Source organism: Sordaria macrospora, chromosome 5 (assembly GCF_033870435.1).
Source record: "Sordaria macrospora chromosome 5, complete sequence".
In the NCBI taxonomy this organism is placed as follows: domain Eukaryota; kingdom Fungi; phylum Ascomycota; class Sordariomycetes; order Sordariales; family Sordariaceae; genus Sordaria; species Sordaria macrospora.
Window position 1 is genome coordinate 1,100,341 of NC_089375.1, and position 19,920 is coordinate 1,120,260.

At 51.2% G+C, this 19,920-nt stretch overlaps 7 protein-coding genes across 7 annotated transcripts; 6 read left to right on the top strand and 1 right to left on the bottom strand.

Moving 5' to 3' along the window:
* Positions 1-394: 394 nt before the first annotated feature.
* On the top strand, positions 395-1,276 carry SMAC4_09641 (uncharacterized protein; the record flags this gene model as incomplete). The annotated part of the gene is made up of 1 exon (XM_003342375.1): positions 395-1,276. The coding sequence occupies one exon, from the start codon at positions 395-397 to the stop codon at positions 1,274-1,276; it is 882 nt and encodes a 293-aa protein (XP_003342423.1).
* A 3,938-nt stretch (positions 1,277-5,214) lies between these two features.
* Positions 5,215-7,206, top strand: SMAC4_08288 (uncharacterized protein; the record flags this gene model as incomplete). The annotated part of the gene is made up of 3 exons (XM_003345230.1): positions 5,215-5,945; positions 6,642-6,898; positions 6,965-7,206. The coding sequence occupies 3 exons, from the start codon at positions 5,215-5,217 to the stop codon at positions 7,204-7,206; spliced, it is 1,230 nt and encodes a 409-aa protein (XP_003345278.1).
* A 2,452-nt stretch (positions 7,207-9,658) lies between these two features.
* On the top strand, positions 9,659-11,521 carry SMAC4_08287 (uncharacterized protein; the record flags this gene model as incomplete). The annotated part of the gene is made up of 1 exon (XM_003345229.1): positions 9,659-11,521. One exon carries the CDS (start codon positions 9,659-9,661, stop codon positions 11,519-11,521), a length of 1,863 nt encoding a protein of 620 aa, XP_003345277.1.
* A 921-nt stretch (positions 11,522-12,442) lies between these two features.
* On the top strand, positions 12,443-13,024 carry SMAC4_08286 (uncharacterized protein; the record flags this gene model as incomplete). The annotated part of the gene is made up of 1 exon (XM_003345228.1): positions 12,443-13,024. The coding sequence occupies one exon, from the start codon at positions 12,443-12,445 to the stop codon at positions 13,022-13,024; it is 582 nt and encodes a 193-aa protein (XP_003345276.1).
* An 830-nt stretch (positions 13,025-13,854) lies between these two features.
* On the top strand, positions 13,855-14,835 carry SMAC4_08285 (uncharacterized protein; the record flags this gene model as incomplete). The annotated part of the gene is made up of 1 exon (XM_003345227.1): positions 13,855-14,835. The coding sequence occupies one exon, from the start codon at positions 13,855-13,857 to the stop codon at positions 14,833-14,835; it is 981 nt and encodes a 326-aa protein (XP_003345275.1).
* A 428-nt stretch (positions 14,836-15,263) lies between these two features.
* On the top strand, positions 15,264-16,467 carry SMAC4_08284 (uncharacterized protein). Its single transcript, XM_003345226.2, has one exon. The coding sequence runs from the start codon at positions 15,401-15,403 to the stop codon at positions 16,265-16,267; it is 867 nt and encodes a 288-aa protein (XP_003345274.1). The 5' UTR covers positions 15,264-15,400; the 3' UTR covers positions 16,268-16,467.
* Positions 16,468-16,488: 21 nt separating this feature from the next.
* SMAC4_08283 (uncharacterized protein) lies at positions 16,489-19,261 on the bottom strand. The gene is made up of 2 exons (XM_003345225.2): positions 18,893-19,261; positions 16,489-18,834 (listed from the first exon to the last, which is right to left on the bottom strand). Exons 1-2 carry the CDS (start codon positions 18,950-18,952, stop codon positions 16,990-16,992), a joined length of 1,905 nt encoding a protein of 634 aa, XP_003345273.1. The 5' UTR covers positions 18,953-19,261; the 3' UTR covers positions 16,489-16,989.
* Positions 19,262-19,920: the final 659 nt, after the last annotated feature.

Sequence of the window (19,920 nt, forward strand, 5' to 3'; positions counted from 1 at the left end):
AATCGCTTTTATTATCTTGTAATCCAGCTCAGCTAACCGGAATTCCTGTTCCACACTGCCTATAATAGTGTCTTTCGAGCGCCCATCCTCCTGTTGCTCGAATCACTGCATTGAGTTGATCTGCTGTGGTATCTTGTCAGCACAGAACAACACGACCGTTTGTCGGTTTATGGCCTGATACCGTGTTACTCCAAATGACTGCAATCCGGGGAGGTGTCGGCGAGCTTGCTGGTTTGCGAGAAGATGGTCTGATCAATGGACACCCGTTTCATGCAGCCCGAGTCACGGCATCGAAAATGACTGGAGACGGACAAATAATGTAAGAAGCAGGCTCGCCCTTCCCAAATGGACATTCAGTCTCAGAGTATCGAACATCGAGCGCAATATCGTCAACATGTCTACTTTCACAAGCCCCAGTCAACCCAAAAAGACAATCTCGCTGAGTCTAAAAATCAGCGAGGAAGACCGCAACCGTCTCCTCACTCAGAGTGCAGAGCCACTCCGTCCGTTCTTCCGCAAGCTTTTCGCACAATCAGAATCAATCGGCCAAGTCAAACCCGAGGCAGAAATTCCAGAACCACTCAATATTTCCCGCGACATCCGCCTCTTGGGCGTTGTCAGACACAATTGGGAATCCCCCGATGATCTCGACTCGAACGAGGAGGAGGAATGGGAATGCCGTCACAAGCGATGGCTTGGAAGTCTCGCCAATGCGCTCATGGTAGTGATGACTCATCACTCAAACTCCCTACATGACTCCCAAGACAGTGGCGACAGCTCCGGTACAGATTCCGAGGACGAGGGCGAGCAGTGGAGGGAAATGGGAGAGAAAATCCACGAGCGGCTGACGACACAACCCAAGCGATCTTATCCCTGGATCGACTATCTGGGTTACGATGCGCAGAAGCGGACTTTCACGGGCTCTGACTTCCATAAGCCTGGTGATCTCGCTGCTGTGGCGTATGCACTCGCAAAAGTGATGCGAAACGGCAAGGAGCGGGAGGAGAAGCAACGCAAAAGGGTGAAGAGTTTGATGGGGACTTTGGGAGATATTATAGAAATGTGCGAGACAATGGAGGCTTGGTTGTTAACCAGTCTCGAGCTGTTCTTGGCGGGGGCGCAAATTCTTCGGTTGGCAGAGAACCCGACGAGACATATTAGGCAGCTCGTGGTTCAGTTTCTGAGAAACTATGTAGCGACGGTGCTGTTGGTGGAGTCGGTTATTAACGGAGATAGAAAGGCAAAGACGGAGGACGTAGGTAATAATACTGTCTAACGGATGAGCAGGAACCAAAATCAGGGTAGCATGAAAAGCAGAGAAGAGTAGACGCAGGAATGGGAAACAAGACGATGGAAGCAAAGTACGAATTTCAAGAGTGCTTTGGTAGTTTTCAGGACCATTTTATGAAAGCTTCAGACTCAAAACGGCTGTACGAAGAGCGAGCGAAAGGTAGCCATGAAACTGAAGGGGAAGAGAAAGGGGAGAGGCGAGGGACAAAAGTGGGAATGCAATCTGTTCACTCTCATCCTGTGGGAGCTCCAGGATCTCTGTCGGCTCGTTGGCTCAAGTCTCTTTGATGAGCCGCTTTGCTGTGCTATGTTGGTGTGACAAGGGCAGTATTCTGGGCTTGGAACAGTAGTTCAATTCAGCTGATAAACTACTTTGGTCTCGAAGGCCTTGTTGATCCTTTCAACCTCAATGAGAAGGTCGAGCCTTAAGGCCTTCTTATATCAAAGAAGGTTGGTACGTACCGAGCCCTGTGTGCCAGGCATCGGCGCGAGTCTATCTAGTTCATCTGCCTACAAGTAGATCTTCTGAATGCCAACCCTCGTCCAGTTGCCCGTCGGTAATTCCGGTCGGTGGTTTAATTGATGAAAGTCGCCGGCGGATGTCCGTGTGGCATTCTGTCGGTAATTCTGGTCGGCAGTTTGACTGATGAATGTCACCGGCAAATGTCCGTGTGACAGCCGTGCCTGTTGGCCGAATAGTCTGGCTGAGGCAAGGCTGGCATTGTATGGCGAGGTTGGGTTGATGTCAAGCATTGAGGCTCTATTGAACTTCAAACCCAGGAGTGTGGGCAATGTCCGTGTGACAGTTGGTGACAGGAGCGTGTGCTCAACCGCTGGCGACTGGTGACCTGTGACGTATTGGTTGAATGGCTACCGTCTTTTGCAGGCGGCTAAGGGAAATATTGCGAGATAGGTTGCGTGTCGTGATACTCTCAAATGCAAAGCCTAGGGTATTCAGAAGCTGGTAACGACTGCAAACCATAAAACTTGGGTTCTGTCCTCTTTCCGGGAGATTGGCCACCAGTTGTTGTGCAGCACCCACTACCTGTGTCACCTCTCCTCAGTTTTCTTTTTCATCTTCCATACAAAATGCCCCCACATGCTATCAGCAAGAGAGAACGTGAGCACCTTCTCACCGAGGGCCCAAAGGCGCTTCGTCCTTTCTTCCCACGGCTTTTCGAACAGTTGGATAAAATCGAGGCCATCCATTCACCCAAGACATTTCCTCAACTCCGCAGGGCTTTCCCCAAAGTCTCCAAAGCGAAAGCCACTCTGTTGAATACTTACAAAAAGGTATTGCCGAGGTCTTCAGAGGACAGAAAGGATGAAGACGAAAATCCATATCCACCCCACCTCCAATTTGTTGAGGAAGTCGTCCGCAGAAGGGTCGCAGTCATGACGTTCAATGAATTGGGAGACCATCTTGGCCTATTTTCATTTGAGGACGCAAAGGTGACGGAGATGCGCCTGAAAACCGCACCTGAATGGGCCGAAACCGAGTGCTGGATTCCATATGTCGAAGACTATCTGAAACGGGCTGTAATTACACCCGCGGACTTCCCAACGCACGCAAATCTCAAGAAGGAAGAAGCCTATTTCACGAACCGAGAATTCAAAAACACATGTGAGGCCTTGGAGGAAGGAGAAGTCCTCAGATTCCAGACTCTGATGAGCGAGCTGCTTGTGGAAGTGGAGATATGCACATCGGTCTATGACTATTCGGTTAAGAGTTTTGGGATATTTTGGGTTGCGAACCAACTTTGGGACTTATCGACTCACCCTAAGGATTGTAAGCTCTGTACAAAAATAACTACGAGCTTGCTGCGATATTTGCTTGCGGGGATACTGTTTTATGCGTCTTGTGGAAATCTTTCGATTGCTTGATGGTTTTCAGTTAGAGTGTGGTAGCTTAGATTGGGAAAAGCGGTGGTTCGAGTAACGGGAAGCTGGCCATGGCAATAGAAGAGGAGGGAAAACAGGTCAGGAGCATTTGTTCGTTCTCCCGGCTCTGGGGAGGCGAAACTTCTTCACTTACATAAAGATCTGACGAGAGAAACAGTTGGCTTCTGAGCCGAGCTCGACTTGGTGAGGAACTATTTGGCGGCGGTGCTTTTGGTAGAACCAACTGTTTGATGGGTATGGCCGAGTGCATAGTGGCTTGAATTCCAAGACGCGATATGTGGATTGAAGGGGACGTTGCCGTGATGATGAGGAGAGGCAGGGAGAAGGGGAGTACGGGTAATACAATCTGTTCTTTCTGGATCTGGGGTGTCGGCTCCTATCCCAAAATCTCCGCTGCTTTTCCGAATGTTCTCGTTTGCCTGTTGGCTCCAATTAACCGCTTTGTGTTGTTGTGTACTGCGTATTCTCACACCCGCCGTATGTGCGGCAGGGGTTGTTGGTTCGGTGAAGTGACGTCGCCCTTTGTCGGTCGTCGGATCCGGGTCGCGTACCCCGCCGACTTGTTTGCCCAAAACTTGCGGCTCTGACACACGGCTCAGGAACGGCTTGTGGGTTTGACGGCGTTTGCGTCAGAGGTAAAGAAGCTATTGTTTGTGCAACGGGGTATAGGTGTAGAAAATAGAATCTTTTTCGAGTGTCCTGTCAATTTGCCGAGTCAGTTCCTTAAATCACCGAACTACGTCCACGCCACCAGACACCCCTGCGTCAGACACTCGTCAACCGTCACGGCAATTTCTGGCAGAAACTCCTACCTGACATCGACCATGACATACCTACGGGTGAGCGTTTGGTTGTTTCTGGCAGCAACTGGTACCTGCTACCAGTATGACAAAGACCCAGCGGACGACAAGGCTGGAGAGATATTGCGAAAGTTCCTGTGGAATTACATGGCCCTGGTGTTGCTTTGTGAGGAGATAGCGATAAAGGGAAAGGTCACAAGAGAGTGAAGCTACGTAGGCAGATCAGCAGGGGTTCAAATTGACAGAGGGAGAACAATGAGGGAATGCATAGGTATGCAGGGAGACAAACTCGAGTTGATTTAGACATTGCGCGAACCTGTTCATTCCGGGGTGCAGACGACGATGTGCTGGTGAGTGTCTTGTATGAAAGACCTCGAGAATACAGAACCAAGCCAGGACGAGGAGGTTGGCTGCATGAGCGAGCGCCCTCAAATCCAGACGTCATAGACTGCCGGCCACTCCTCTAGTTGTTGGTTCGAAGGTTTCCTTTGTCCATAATATTACTAAACCTGGATGGGGGTTGTCGCGTTGGTTCTCTTACCGCGCTCGTCTTTCTCCTCACTACCAACTCCTCCCCGAGTGGTAAGAAAGCGGCCTGTTGACTTGATGGCGCTTAAGCGACGAGGGTAATAGACGAAGACAAATCTTTGGAACGAAAGTTCGCTCGAAGGCTAGGAAACTGGGCACACTGGGTTGCCCATGAGAAGAGGACAGACAAGAACCGGTCTGTCTTCGTCGTGTAATCCTCAATATCATGAAAGTTTGACGACGCCTAACAGGCAGAGAGGGACTGTCAGACTATTCCACCATAAAAGTATAAAGAAGGGAGCACAGGCTCTAGTAGTTTTTCTACCCACATATGCCAGACCAATTCAACACATTCTCGATTCTCACATTCTAACAGCAGATCATCATCATCACACATCTCATTACTTCAACATCGATAACGAGCACCATTAATTTAGCCTCGCTACCTTCTGGGAATATGTCAGCAATGGCCTTGAAGTTGGAGATTCCAGAGGCTGATTGGCCTCGACTCATCCATGGGCGGATATCCAAGTCGAACGGACAACAAGCCTCGAACGCACCAGTTGTATCTTGCTACTCTCATCGCACTCTGACAGGAATACCTTATGATTGGCTGACTTACAAAGAGGACGGTGACGCTGCCATCACGGAACCCCTGTCGGAAAAGCTAGCGGAAGTCATGGTTTCCGACAAAATGGGTGAACTTCCTACGATTTTATGGAAGGGGGACAAAATGGAGGCGCCGAAGGACCTGGGTGACATCACCAAACCGATCTGTGACCTTGAAAAAATGAAGAGGCGGGAGGCCCTGCGAGTCCTCGCCGAATCGATCCGTGACAAGAACAAAATGGAGACGGGGAAGGTCCGGGGAGACGGCGCCGCCCAATGGATCTGTGACCTTGATGAAAACGATCTGGTACACGAAAGATTGGAGAAGGAGAACTGGACCAAAATGATATGTGGGAAGAGCGGCACGTTCACGGTCCTCGAATTGCTCCCTGTCGATCAAGGAAACAACGGTTTGGAGAAGGAGCTGGAGGAGAAGACGGAGGAGAAGAAGGAGGAAAAGGCGGAGGAGAGAACGATGGCGGGTCTAGCTCAAGAGGTGGGGAAGATCTGTCATTGGCATAAGTTTCTGCATATTGGCAACGTAAGGATGGCAAACATGTACCGCGATCTGATTCTCGACCTGGGCAAAGCCGCAACCGAATGCTCGGATCTGAAGACCTACATACACATCAGCCTCTTCTTGTTCTTGGCGGTGGATGGTCTCAACCTTGCGATGGATTTAGAGGTAACCAGCGAAGAGCAGAAACTTTTGAAGGCTATCGGATGCGAATACTTGCGGAACTACGTGGCGCTGGTGTTGCTTGGGGAGGAACTTCTTGCGCCTGGGGATATCCAGAAGGAGGAACAGCCAGCTATGTAAGTGTCAGTACTGCCTCCGTCAGTCAACTGTTTTTTGTAACGTAAGGAAGAATTGAGTTAGCGCTAGTCAAGATAGCTGTAAAAGGAGAAAAATGTATTTGGTGAACTTTTTTGTATTTGGTGAATTATTTGGTTCTGTTTTGTTTTGCTTTGCTTACGTCGTTGAGTTTTTATGTATTTTTTGCTTATTTTGATCAGAGGAAAAACCCCTTCTGCGCGACACATTTCAACAGGGTGCGATTCTTACTTCTAGAGTGCAACGACAAAAGTAAGCATTAAAATAAAATACCCAAAAGAAATGGGTGTGAAAACTCGGGAAGTTTCGAAGCGAATTCTACCCCAGTGCCCTAAGCAAGTGGGCGGAAGCAGTTTCGATTCCTGACGAGTATGTGTGCTGTTGGTTCGAGGTCTTCTTTGTCCACAATCTTAGTATACCCCAGGGATATCCCTCATGCTGGTTGAGATCCCGCGCGCTCTCATCTCACGCGCCCGTCTGGTTGAGAACCAAGAGCTGATGGAGGGCTGGACGGCGTCTAATGTGTAAGAACACCTGGTTTGATTGTGCCTTGGGAATACAATGTGGGGGTTCGTTCGTTTTTCAACCTGTCTTACGTGTTAGATCATTCTCTGGCATTGTCAACCTTCTCATCCAAATTTCATCAGAGACACTAGCTGTCAAACAAACCTCCCCAGAATCTCCACGACGCTCACTCAGGCTTCATTCGACTTCAAGCCCATGTCTCTGTTCTTCGACATACCAGAATCCTGGCAGCATGATCCACTGGGAGAGCAATGGGCCAAAGCACACGGACAAGATACGTCTGACCCAGCGGGATCTGGATCTGTTCTGAAGTTCATCACTGGCCGCAAGGCCCGGCTCTCCGATGCGCACCCTGGAAGCAAAAAAATTGCGACCCAGCTTGCGGAAGTCATGGAACTTGACAGGTCTGGTCCGTTACCGGCGACGATCCTGTGGCAGAACGACACGCAAAAACGGACCATGTGAGACAATGCAGGGCGGCGGATCCGTGAGTGCCTCAACCTTGGGAATGTGGTGTCGTGCTTGAAGGATACTGAAAGCCGCTGGGTTGGCGAGCTATCCGGCAATGGTCAAAAACCCACAAAGAAGGACCTGCTTACCACCGATTACACCGGCGACTCCGCCGAACCTAGTCGGTATATGATGGGACTGACTCGCGAGATCGAGACGATTGTAGAGGAAGGAAATACTCCTCTAGAGGTGGACATCCAGAATTAGTTGGAGGAATATTGCTGCTTAGCTCTGGACTTGGGCAAAGCGGCGACCTGGTGCTTGGATATGAATACCTACGTCTGCATCAGCTTCTATCTTTTCTGGGTTGTGGTGAAGGTTGAGGAGAAATACAAGCCAGGTAATCAGCCGCTTTATCCTACGGAGACATACAGGAATCAGTTGCGCAAGATTGCGGTGAGCTACTTACGGAAGTATGTGGGTTGGGTGTTGTGTGAGGAGTTAGCATTACAGGCATTCCTGGACAAGGGAAAGGCTGAGGGACCTAAGTGAGAGATACCTACCTGTAGTTCTTCTATGTCAGGTCAAAATTTTCCATCGATGTCAGAGATTGCTTTATTCTTAGGCAAATCATGGTTTCTTGTGCTGCACTTCAGTGATGAAGTCGTTGAGATAATGGGCTTTTTTTCTCGAGCTAGAGTCGGATTTGGCAGTCTGCCAGAGAGAGTGGCCGGCCAAAGCTAGATGTCATCGGCGGTTAGAGACACTCCCCACTGTTGGTTCGAAGGTTGCCCTTTGTCCTTTTGTCAGTATACCTGACCGGGGAGGCCGTGTTGGTTCTCTTTCCCGCGCTCGTCTCCTTCGCTTCGCCCTTACCACCAACACCTCTCCGAGCGGCAAGGAAAAGCCGGGTGACTTCAGGGCGCTTAGGTTATGAAGACCAAAAGACGAAGATGAAGCTTTTGGAATGCAAAGGTTCCTGGAGGGTGTAGGAGATTGGGCACACGAGGATGAAGCCGGACACTAGGTTGCACGTCAGAGGAGGACGGACAAGACGGGTCTGCCTTCATCCATTAGCCCCCCACCATCATGAAACTTGATAGCGCCTAATCTGTAGAGACAGATGGCTAGCTTATGCCCATGACAATAATATAAAGCAAGGGGGTTCTACTCGTTTGTCTACCTCATTTTTAGACTTGTTCCATACAACATTGAATCACCTCATCTACTAAGCTATTAGCATCACTCCAACCATTGTTCGAACCCGAGAACGAACCTCAGTCTATATCAAAATCCCATTCACCTCACAATCATGGTTTTGGTCTTGGACATACCTGAGGTTGAGCGAATTCCGCTCATCAAGGAACGAACAAAAAACCGCCAAGAACGAAAGGTTCAGAACGCAGCAAAGACCATAGACCGCAAGATCGTCCTGACCGCAACACCATGCCCCTACTTGAACGCGGATGGCACAATTGACTAATCGTTACTTGCGCTCGAGCTGGTTGAGATTATTCAGAAAGACCGCGCGACTGGTTGTTTTGGCCCTCATGGCTTGGACAAGGAGAACTCTAACAAGGAGTTATAAGCGATCCGAGGCTCGGGAGTGGATTGGTCGGGAGAACGATAAACGCATTCTGAAAACCCTGAATGAAGATTTTGGGATACGCAATCTGTTAAGAGGGGGAGAGGGCAAGTTTACAGCTCATGGCCTGCTTCCAATCGGTACCAGAAACACATCTTGCGAGGATTCGATGTTGGGCTTGGCTCGCCAAATCGAGCCAATCTCAAAGACAGTACGCAGTGGCGTACCACAGGAGCAAGACAAATGGTGCACGGCTATTCTTGATTTTGCCGAAGGGGCAACACAATGCAAGAATATGGAGTACTTCGCATACATCAGCGTGAGCTTGTTCAGTGCGGTGGTGAGGCTCTGGGAATTGATTAGAAAGTTTCTATCCTCGACGGATAAGAAGTTGGTGAAGGATATTGCGGGGAAATATCTGCGAAACTATGTGGCGGTGGTGTTGCTTGCGGAGTCAATGTCGGATGGTAGTGAGGATTAAGCCGATTAAAAAAGAACTGCGATTGGTATTGGGTTTTGTTAATTAGGTGGCTTAAATGATCAGACGTGGAATTTTGGTGGTGGTTGTAAAGGCTGTTTCAAAGAAAATTAGTGTTCGGTCAATTCACCTACCTTTGCTCGTCCCTCTGTCCTCGTTGACTTTTCGAATCTGTTTGCCTAACAAATCAGTGCAAGTACCCTTTCTCCATGACGGAATCCAGTAGGCTGCGAACCATGTTCGGACAGGTCCGGATTTGTGCTGTTGGTTCGAGACGTGCTTTGTCCACAACCTTAGTATACACCAGGGGTGTCCACTGTCCCTTATGTTGGTTCGGATCCCGCACACTTATCTCTCACGCGCCTGTCTGGCTGATCGCCAACAGCTTTCGCGAGTTGCTCAAACCTCACGGCCAACGAGTCCGAGGACATGGCGGACAAAGGAGGGCAAATGCTTTGGTCCACGAGGATAGGGAAGAAAAGGGTGGATAATGGGGATATAAAGGAAACTGGGCTCATGATCTTCCCAAACTTCCCGACTCCATAAACTCTGGACAGGCGTCAATCCACCGAACACCAGACCCGCGCATTTGTTCTTCTTCATTGTTATCAACGTATCTCAAGAACCATATTTTCTCATCCTCTCAAACAGCAACCATGTCGCTGACCCTCGGTATCCCTCCCGAACGTCACGATGCAATTCTCGACGAGCGAGCGACAAGTTCCGATGACGATGCCAGTAGATGGTGGTTTCTCTGCCGCAAACTCCACTTGTCCAAGAAGTTCCAGACCGACGATGGAAAGTTCGACTCCGATGCACTCGCCAAAGCCTTGAGCGAGGTCATGGCAAGAGATCGCGGCGATAGAGATGTACCGGACCTGTCTCGCTACACACCGCAACATTGTCTCAGAGATGATCGTGAGCAGGAGCGGAGACTTGCTCGTGTGGAAATCCTAAAGATGACGAGTCAAGAGATGGAAGTCGAATTAAAGCAGCAGTTGTGCGACTTTAAAGAGACCACACTCGACAAATACCAGTTCTCATACGACGACTTCATCCATGTCCGAGAGTTTTCCATTTGGGCTCAGATGGTGGCCAACGCGGCTGACCTCGCCCTGACGCATTATAAGAACCAGAAAGACAAGGAGGATCACCTCAAGTCACTACGACGCCTTGTTGTCGATCTGGGGCAAGCCATAGCCGGATGCGACACCATTCAGGACTATATCAGCATTAACAATCTTCTGTTCTGGTCAGCAGAGGGAGTTTTGAATTTTACCTCAAAACATGTACCAGCAGGATCGCTTGGATCCAATGACAACATCTATGTAGGAACAGGATCGTTGAGATCCGCGGCCAAGATGTTCCTCATGAATTACGTCGTGTCCATCTTAGTCGTTGAGTCGAAGGCAAAGATTTTGAGCCCCGGGCTGCCTGAGTTGGAACAGGGGATACCATCCAAGGATCTTGACATGCTTCTCAAGGATCGTCTCGAGATCGTGGACACGGCAATTGGTTCAATTCGGAAAATCCAGCTGTTCCAAAAACCCCCCAGTTACCTTACAACTGACGGCAAAGTTGATTTTGAGAGCTTCACAATGGTAATTGCGAAGGGGATGGCCATTGACACACAGTATCCGCTGCCCCCGCTCAAGATGATCCTCGATTTCGAGGGCGCTTGTTTCGTCGAGACCATGAGCCCCTCACAGAGGCTTGGGCGTAAATTGGACAGGAGTCGCCTACAACAAGAGGGGGGGTATAGCATTTTTGAAAGGCAGGAGACTGAGATTATGCAGCGTCTAACGAGTGACGGGTGGATCAAATCGATCATGGATAGGGCCAAGATCGTGTCCGATGACTTGCTCTCGCCAAAGGCAGTGCAGGAGATGACCGAGCAGCTGGCGGTGGCAATTGGAGGCCAGCTGAAGGAGGGGCCCCGGGTCGTCTATAAAAAGCCAGGGGATGGGGAGGTCCATGTACGGCTCACGGAAGTCCGACCCTTTATCATCGACTTGGGCGGATCCGTGAAGAGGTGGAAGGATTTCCAGACCTACTTGCGCTTCAGCCTCTATCTCTTCTGGGCTACGGCTGACGCCTGGTGGTCTTTGCCTCCTGGCACCACAAACCAGGAAGCACGAAACAACGTGCAGAACACCGCCGAGAAATTCTTGCGGAACTACCTGGCGTTGGTTCTGATCGGTGAAGCCAAACAGGAGGCACAGAGATTGGAGCAGTCCAAGGCCGAGCAACGGAAGCCCAAACAGCCCACCACAAGTTCAACTAGGGTAGCGGAGCCAAAGCCCGAGCAGCCCAAGCCTGACGAGCAGTCAAAGCCCGATGAGCAGTCCAAACCCGACGATGAGTCCAAGCCTGACGAGAAGTCCAGCACAGATGCAACCGGTGCAGCGGAGTCCAAGCCTGAGCAGTCCAGCAAAACTAAACCCGTAATGTACAACATCCCCCGCAAACCGGTCTCTTCCACTCCGGGGGGAAAATCGAAGTGCTGTATCATCCTCTAACGTTATTTTTGTTTCGACAATCTAGGCCCAACTTTGATAACGCTTATATTGAGTGGCCTGCATTCTAGCGTTCTTCGACGGTCTGCTAACGGCGGGCCGGTGATTCGGAACTCGTACTAGGCTGTTTGTGCCGGTCATACTGTCGCGTTGGAAACCTGCGTCGGATTTCTTTCAGTTCTAGGATACGCGGAAATGCTTTCAGGTAGAGGAAGTTGCGGAGCCGGTCTCGCAATGTCGGGAGGAGGGGGGCGTGAAGGGATAGGTCGGAGTCGTCGCCATAGCTGCCGCAACCTGTTTTTTTCGCGACCGTTAGTTAATCCATTTCCACTTCTGTGTGGTTCAGGTATTCGCGGCGTTTGCCGCGGACTCTTGGCTTGTTGGTTAGGTATGTTCACCCTTTGTCGGCCGTTTCAGCCGCCCACACCAGACGGCTGGTTTGTGCGGCGGCAGAGGTTCGTCGACTTGGTTTTGGGGCGTTTCTCTATTAAATTCGTAGAGATCGATTCCACTTGCTGGATCTTTTGTTCTCTATCTCTTCCATCGGCGTTTAGGCGACCGCTCGGTGACGAACGTGCTTCTATCCCTGACATCTTAGGAATGCGGCTATGAGGCCTTTGTGTCGAGATCCTTGAAGGGGAGGCGAGCTCCGAGTACTTATGAAGTTGATTTCCCCATTATGGTCCCGCGAGACCTTACTGTCCCTTCTCATCCAACTCTCCCAGTTGATTCTGATCTCTCCGGTCAGTTCTGCATCTTCCCCAGTTGATCTGCATCGCCTCCAATCGAACCTGCATCCCACTTGGTCAACTATTTCCTGCTTTAACGTTCAACGTCCCAGACGAACTCACTCATTGATCAGCCTCAATCGAAGACCCAGCCATGAGGTTATTGGTCGGTTCATATAACCTAGGAGACGCCAAGATGCTCCAGCAAATTGATGACAGTCTTGAACTCCAAGACAAAGAACGATGGGACAAGGATCGAAAGGATTCCTTGTACACGGCGGCCCTCAACAGCTGGAGAAGCCCTGATACATATGTATCGGGCCCTGGGAGCCTCCATAGCAGGCTAACGGAGGTCATGCATCACGACCAGTTCGTCGAAGTGGCCGCCAACAATGTCAGAATCGATGAGTTACTGAGGGACTGGGTCAGAGAGTTAGTTGACAACCCCATATTTGGCCATGTTGATATTCCTACCGCCAATGAGATCAAAGACAATATCAGAAAATTGTCTGATTATCTCGACGACTGTAAAGAGTCTACAACCGAGGAAAGGAAGAGAAAGGAGACACTGGCATGGACTCTCGACATCTTGGACGGTGACGTCAAGAAAAGGAAACAAAAAAAGGATGAAGAGGATGAAGAGGATGAAGAGGACGAAGAGGACGAAGAGGACGAAGAGGACGAAGAGGACGAAGAGGAGGAGGCGGAAGAAGAGGAATGGGGTTCTGTTTTGAAAAAGACGGCATTTACGTTTCTGTCAGCCTCCACCTATTCTTGAGCGCATCCAGCATGTTGGATCTTATGTTGGATCTTATGCCGGAATCCAAGTGGCGAGGTGAAGTTGAAGGTCTTGCATGGGGGTATTTGCGGAACTATGTGGCGCTTGTGCTTCATATGGAGGTCAGGTGCGGATTATGCAAAAAGGAGGACGTCGAGGATCTGATCATAAGGGATAGGGAATATTGTAAATTCATGAGACAGTAAGGTGATGATTGGCGAGGGCCTGGGGGTGAGTGGGAAGCTCCACTAGGTACAATGATGCTCGGTCATGAGGAGTTAGGTGAAATCCCAGACAGTTTGGTATGTGGCCGTTAGTTTATCGGCAGGATTGTATAATGTATCAGCTTTTCGTGATAGCAACTGTGCGATGTTGTGAGATCAGCCTTCGATGTCGTTGAGTGTCCGACTTCCGGTGATGCCCGTGATTGCGAACTGGACTCGAATGCTTCAATTCCGCCCTGTGAGAGCGGCTATTGATCCAACAATCCAGTATATCCGGCTGATTTGAGAGTTTGCGGTTCCTCCATTATGTTTGTCAATCATTGTCGTCGCTTGGCCGTGGAACATGTCGCTGACAGCCATGGCGCCAGTCGAATGACTTAATGTCGTTCAGGCGATGACTTCAGTGTGGTGCTTCCTCTCCTGAACAACCTAAAGCGACAAAAAAGTGACGCTGACTCATAACGGACAGCCGTTTGCCCGTTCTTCCAGCTGGTTTATGATAATCGCCGTCCCATTATCGTCCTTCTGCTTTGAGCCCCAAGAACTTCTGCCCATTTCCTCACCCCGTCTCAGATCACCCAGAGGACTCAGTGCGTACTAATCGTCATGGCGCTGCCGTCGTCAACTGCCGCATTGAGGATATTCGTTGATGCCAACCCAGAAGCCTGGTTCTCGCGGCTTCGAGACCAAGCACTCTGTTCCGATCTCAACCAAGCAAAAGCGTCGATACGCAACCGAGAGATTCTCCTCGTCGATCTCCTGCAAGAACAGGGCGACCTTCCAGAGGGCCATTATATCATCTCTGCGCGAACACACCCTCCTTTCCCCCGGGTTTTGGCAAGGGTCATGTTCAAAGACAAGTTCGCGTCATGGTGTCTGCCCGATTGCGGCAATGTTGCACTGAGCAAAGAGGAGAAGGAGGAAGCCGACTTGACAAAGCGATTCCGTGCCCAAATAGAGGACATGTCGGAATATGAAATGGTAAGCCGGATTCACGAAGAGGGTTGGATAGAGGAGGCAGGCCGTGCTCCGGTGATAGTGCCTGGGTCACAATGGCAAGTCGGTTTGCGCGACGAAGTCGATGAAGCGCTGGTTTCGGTTGTAGACGTGGAGATAAAGTTTCGTCAGCATTACCAGGAGGTCCTTACAAGGGCCAAGTTGAGTCCGTGGATGGTGCCATTATGGAAGGAGTTGGAGAAAACGCAGGAAGGAATTCAGAAGGTCAAGCTTCTCCAAGGCCTTCTAGAAAGCCTGAACCGTTACCTCAAAAACAGGAGCACAATTCAAACTCCCCTGAAAGCATTGATGATCGACCTGATCAAGGCGTACCTCTCAGCCAACGTGTACCTGTTCTGGGCTACAGCCGACCTCTTTCAACTGGCCTCATCGTGCCTAGAGATCCCCGGGCCAAATAAGGAGAAGATGAGATCAGCTGGGGGTAGAGTTCTGAGGCAGTATGTGGCAGCCGTGCTGTGCGCGGAAAAGGGAAGCCAGGTTTTCGACGCCCGAGAGGGTGGAAAAGGGGTCATAAAGACAATCAAGGCTGGATCGAGATCGAGCTGGGAGAGGACTGGCTCCGGTAGTTGAGAGTTGATGGGAAGGAGATTGCGAATGTCGGCAGCACATATCGCGGTAAATGGATAAATGCCTCACAAACTACCTTGCTGTATCGGACAATAGAGACGCTGTGATCAATCGGATGTTGTGCCTTTGCTTGTGGCGGCGACAGTGGTGAAGTGAATCATGTTGTTGGACGAAGAAAACATTGACGTGGAGTTGGAAGTTCGGTGCAGCGGGACGCACTAACAATTACTCCAGGCGTGTCCGTCAGCGGCTGGGCGGCAGCTGCAGCAGCCTGCAAGCTCCCCGCCACGCATGAATGGGCCACCCCTACTGGCCCTGCCAGCCTGATCTCATTGACCCACAGTTGTGGTTCCCCTGTGCTGTGCCCAATCGGACCTGGCAGCGTGTCAGCGAAGCGCGCCCCAAGGAAGCTGAACTTTAATATCAACCTCGCCTCTCCTTTTTCCTCCTTCCATTTCAGACCGTCGAGAGCATCGTCGAACTTCCCCTCCACCAGCCAAGGAGAAGGTCACTCAAGAATCACACCCCACTCACCCAACCAAAACACAAACCACCCCCCACCGCAACAATGGCCAGCACCAACAACAAAGACGGCATCGACGCCACCTCCCTTGCCCGCACCATCTCCCACATGAACAAGGACCACGCCACCGACCTTCTGCACATCCTCATCCACTTCAATCCCCTAGCCCTCATCCAGCTTCCATTGGATCTCGAAAAGCCCATCCGCCAACTGGTCTGCGATCTCCGAGGCGAGGACGTGGACATCCGCCTCGTCGACATGTCTCTGGCGGAAATGCAGGTGCAGACCCGCGCCAAGGGTGCAGTGAAGGACCTCAACGGGGAGACTCCGATGGTTACGCACATGATCCCTATCAACCCGCCGATGAAGAGCTGGGGAGAGCGGAGGGAGAGGTTGGTGGCCATGACGAAGGAGGCCAGGGAGGGTTTGGGGCTTCCGGCTGAGGGATTGCTCGAGGAGGTGAAAGGAAATAAGGGGAAGAAGGAGGAGAAGGATGGCAAGAAAGCAGAGAAGGAGAAGGGAGGTGCCGTGATCGATACGTATCTCGCTCCCCGGTTGTTCTGGGACGGCGCCGTTGCCATCAGCGTCGCCTTCTTCTTCGGGTGTTATGCGGCCATCCGCGGAGGGTACGTGGAGTGGGACCTGTGGGCGTGGCAGTTCACGCAGAGATGGTGGCCTTTGGGAGGTGCGGGTGGGTTCAAGTGGTTGGTTAATGCCATGTTTTGGCCCGTGTTGGCCATCCATATCTCGGAGATGATCATGTTTGATCGGTCGAGATTGGCCAAGAGCGACAAGATTCCCATGGGTTCGCTGACCTGGTGGAAGTGGATGGTTAGCGTGTTTTTTGAGGGCTACATGGCTTTCCGGAGGTACGATGATAAGGTGGCCGAGTTGGAGAAGAAGCAGCATTAAGTGGTGCATCGGGCAACTGCTTACTGCGAAGGTATTCGGAAATGTTTACAAGGAGTGCACATACACAAAGGATGGACGCCATTGAGCCAGAATCACTACTGCCAGGGTGTTTTCTCCTGTAAGGTGAACCGTGCGAGCGACTGAAAGATGGTTGAATGTGCTTGATTTTCAGTTTCGGAGAGAATATTTCAGCTAAAATCTTTGTAAAGCCCAGAACACCGACATGCCCAATCGGCCCCCTCCTGCCTTCATCTTTGACACAGTGGCTGAATACAGGCTATCCTTCCTTCCAACTCCTCGGTGTCGTACCTTTCTCGAGCTATCAATGCCTTCCTGGGCCATGGCTCCTTCCCTGGGATTGCAGATTACAGGCACCAGGTGCCGGTCTTCCTCCTACTTAGCCAGGGAGTTCCTGCCTGCTCAAAATAACAGCATCTGATGCCGTGGGCACCCGTCGGTCCCGAGAACGTCAATCACGAGATGGGTCTCATGTTGAAGAGCTTCATCTTGAAAGCGTCACAAGCACTCGGACATTTGGGCGAAGAAGGGACGCTTTGGAACCTTGACTTCAATCAGGAACATCTTCAATGCCTATCTACAGACAGTCAATTTTGGCATGCCCGTACAGCGGGACCGCCAGCCCGAGTGACATTGAAATGAAGCCATGTCCTGACTTCCTACCAACAGTCATGCATTCTGGCATTGGGTACAACCACGGAACATTACCACCCACCACGTCCCCGACCTCTTCCCCTACCACCACCACCCCTTCCTCCACCACCCCTTCCTCCACCACCTCGACCTCCCCGTCCACCTCTCCATCCTCCACCACCACCGCCACCACGTCCACCACCTCTATGTCCTCCATGCCCATGACTATGCCCATGCCCACCATGACCACCCCTCCCACCAAACCTCTCCTGAGCCGGCCTCGGGCCCTGCACCCTCCTCGCCTCCCTCTCTTCCTCGCTCGCATCCCAATAATTCTCCAACCCTAACAACTTACAAAACTCGGCCGTATGCGGATTCGTGTACTCAACCGGTATCTCATCCGTCATAATATTCCCGCTCACCGGGTTTCCAACCAAATCAATTGGCGGCGCCGTCTGCACGAAATCCTCCGGCACCAACAGCTTCTCACCAGTGATGTGTTCATCTACCCACTTCCTCGCTTCCTCAATCAAGGGCTTATAGCCGGCTTCGCCGAGGTCAGCGGGGATGGGCGCGTTAGGGTCCAAAGGGCAGTGTTTGCCGACGGCGGAGCGTAGGAGAGGGTGGAAGGCGAGGGTTATGGAGAGCCATTCTGGGTCGTAGGAGAGGCGGAGGGGGCGTTGCAATTCTTCTTCGTTTGAAGCTGAAGGGTTGATGGGCTCGATCTCGGCGAGTTGAAGGAATTTACGGCCGGGAAGGCACTTGTCGAGGGAGAGGAAGCGGACGGTGGTGTTGGTTATTGTTGGCGGAACTGGTTGGCCGGGTTTGGTCTTGGGGGCGCCACCGTGGGGTTGGGCGTTGTAGGACGATTGAGGGTTGGGATTCGAGAAGGAGGCGGGGAGGAGAGAGCGGAGGGCTTCGGTTGGATCTTCTTCGGTGGGCACTGCGGCAGGTGTTGACGAAGCAGCGGGTTGAGTGAGTGCTGCTACTGGCTGCTCCTCGTCGTCCATGTCGAGATCAATCTCATCGGGGTTTGATGTCGGTGCAGGTGGTGCTGATGGTTGAGCTGGTGCCGCGGGTTCGTCGTCCATATCAAGATCGATTTCGTCAGGGTTCTCTACCACCGCGGCTGGTTGCTGCTCTTGAGGTTGAGCAATCGCTGTTTCCTCTGCCGCGACCTTTTCCGCTGTCTCTCCTGCATCTGCCATCGCCTCCTTCGGGGGATCGTAGGTCTTGATAGCCGAGTACTTGCAATGCAGATGCGCCGAGAACCAATACGGCGGCCTCAACCTATCCATCACATACTCGGCCGCCTGATTACCCAGCGACCCATCAGCCGACTCCCTCTCAAAATCGGGCTTCATATTCCACAAATGCTTGGTGTTTCCGTGCTTCTCGATGGCCCTTGGCCAGTCGTGGCTGATACCGATATCCACCTGGGTCTGCAACTGCAACAGCTTGCGCACATCAATCTCGCGAACGTGGTAAAAGCTCTTGACGTCGTCGTCGTTGAACGGTAGGCGTTCGTGATGCGCCTTTCGGTAATTGTATCCCTTCCAAATACCGCTCATCCCCATAATACGCAGAGGACCCAGTTGAAGAACGTTGGCAGCGCCCATGTAGTAGATGTTGGGGCACACCCAGCCGCCGTAGTAAAGCTCCCATAAGTGAGAAGCTGCTTCGTGGTTGCCGGCGACGAAGATGGTGAGATAGGGTGCCTTGCGGACGCCGCTGTAGTACTCGTGAAAATCTCCAAGCTCGCGGTATTTCTTGGGCACAGACATGGCGTTCAAATCGGCGGCGTTACGGACGGCTTGGAAGTCGCCTCCGATGATGAGGAGGTCGACGCCATCCCATCCGCGTTCCTTGGCGGATTTCTCGGTGGCGGCGTAGATGGCGTTGAGTGTGCCGTGGCCCTGTGTCTCATGTTAGTATGGTAGTCAGTTGGTAATGGAAGGGTAATCAAAAACTCACACAACCCTCAACGGCGATGCGCACGCCCTGTTGGGTCGTGGTTTGGATGTCGATGCTCATCGCGATGCGAATTCGATGTGATAGATGGAAAAACCTGATGATTGTTTGCCGGCGTGAGATGAAACAAGATAGTCGTCTTTCGAGGATAAGAAGAGTCAGGTTTGTAATTTCGGAATGTCTGGTCCTTCCGCGATGAGGTGATGAGCTTGGAAGAGGGTCGATGGTGTTGAATTGAGGCTGACTTTCACTCACAGTACGTTTCAATCCTCTCCACTATCAAATCGTTGGACCCACTTATTTCAAGAACAGTGCGAAGGTCCCGTCCCAACTTCACCTCGACATCAACAACAACGGGAAAACCACATCGTCATCATGTTGGAAGCAAAGCCAGTTCTCCATCGATTCGTGTTCTCAATAGCGCACTTACTATACTACCTTCCTTTTGCTTTTCGAACCCTTTCTTCTTCTCCTTGGGAACGTTCCCTTTTAGTCGTCGAATGTCCGTATGACTACTCGGAGAACCCTTCCACGGGCAGGGCTATGACTGGGGTAACACGAAGTCTTCACTCGTGTGATATTTGGCATTTCATACTTAGTTTCATCCAAACGACCTGCAGCAAGTTCTGTAACGTTATTTCTGGCGTTCATGTATCCAACGTTCTAGCCAAGAGCGGCTCTGCAAGCCACAAACTATGACAGCTTGGAGCCATCTCCGAAACTGCCCGGACGAGTGTTCGCGGTGCTGAATACGATCGATAAAGGACTGAGCGGTCATTGGAGTTTAACTGCCGGATTCAGCCGCATTGTGGTGTCTTGATTTCCAGACAGATATATCAACGCCTTACTCTCAGCCGAATTACTGAATCCTGCAGTTTGTTTCTCACGACATCTCTAGTTCTTGACGTTTTTCCTTGGTCGTTACCAATACTCCAGAACGCTACCCAGTTCAATATCAAAAACTCGGTTCGAGACCGGATACAGTACCCATCACCAACTTTTCTCTTACCCATTGACGTCCGATCACAATC

What these genes read in the sequence shown, in the direction of transcription:
- SMAC4_08283 (XM_003345225.2), bottom strand. Translation starts at nt 18,952, where the DNA reads ATGAGCATCGACATCCAAACCACGACCCAACAGGGCGTGCGCATCGCC. An exon ending in GCATCGCCGTTGAGGGTTGT is followed by an intron (nt 18,835 to 18,892) that starts GTGAGTTTTTGA and finishes CATGAGACACAG; the next exon opens with GGCCACGGCACACTCAACGC.
- SMAC4_08284 (XM_003345226.2), top strand. Translation starts at nt 15,401, where the DNA reads ATGGCCAGCACCAACAACAAAGACGGCATCGACGCCACCTCCCTTGCC.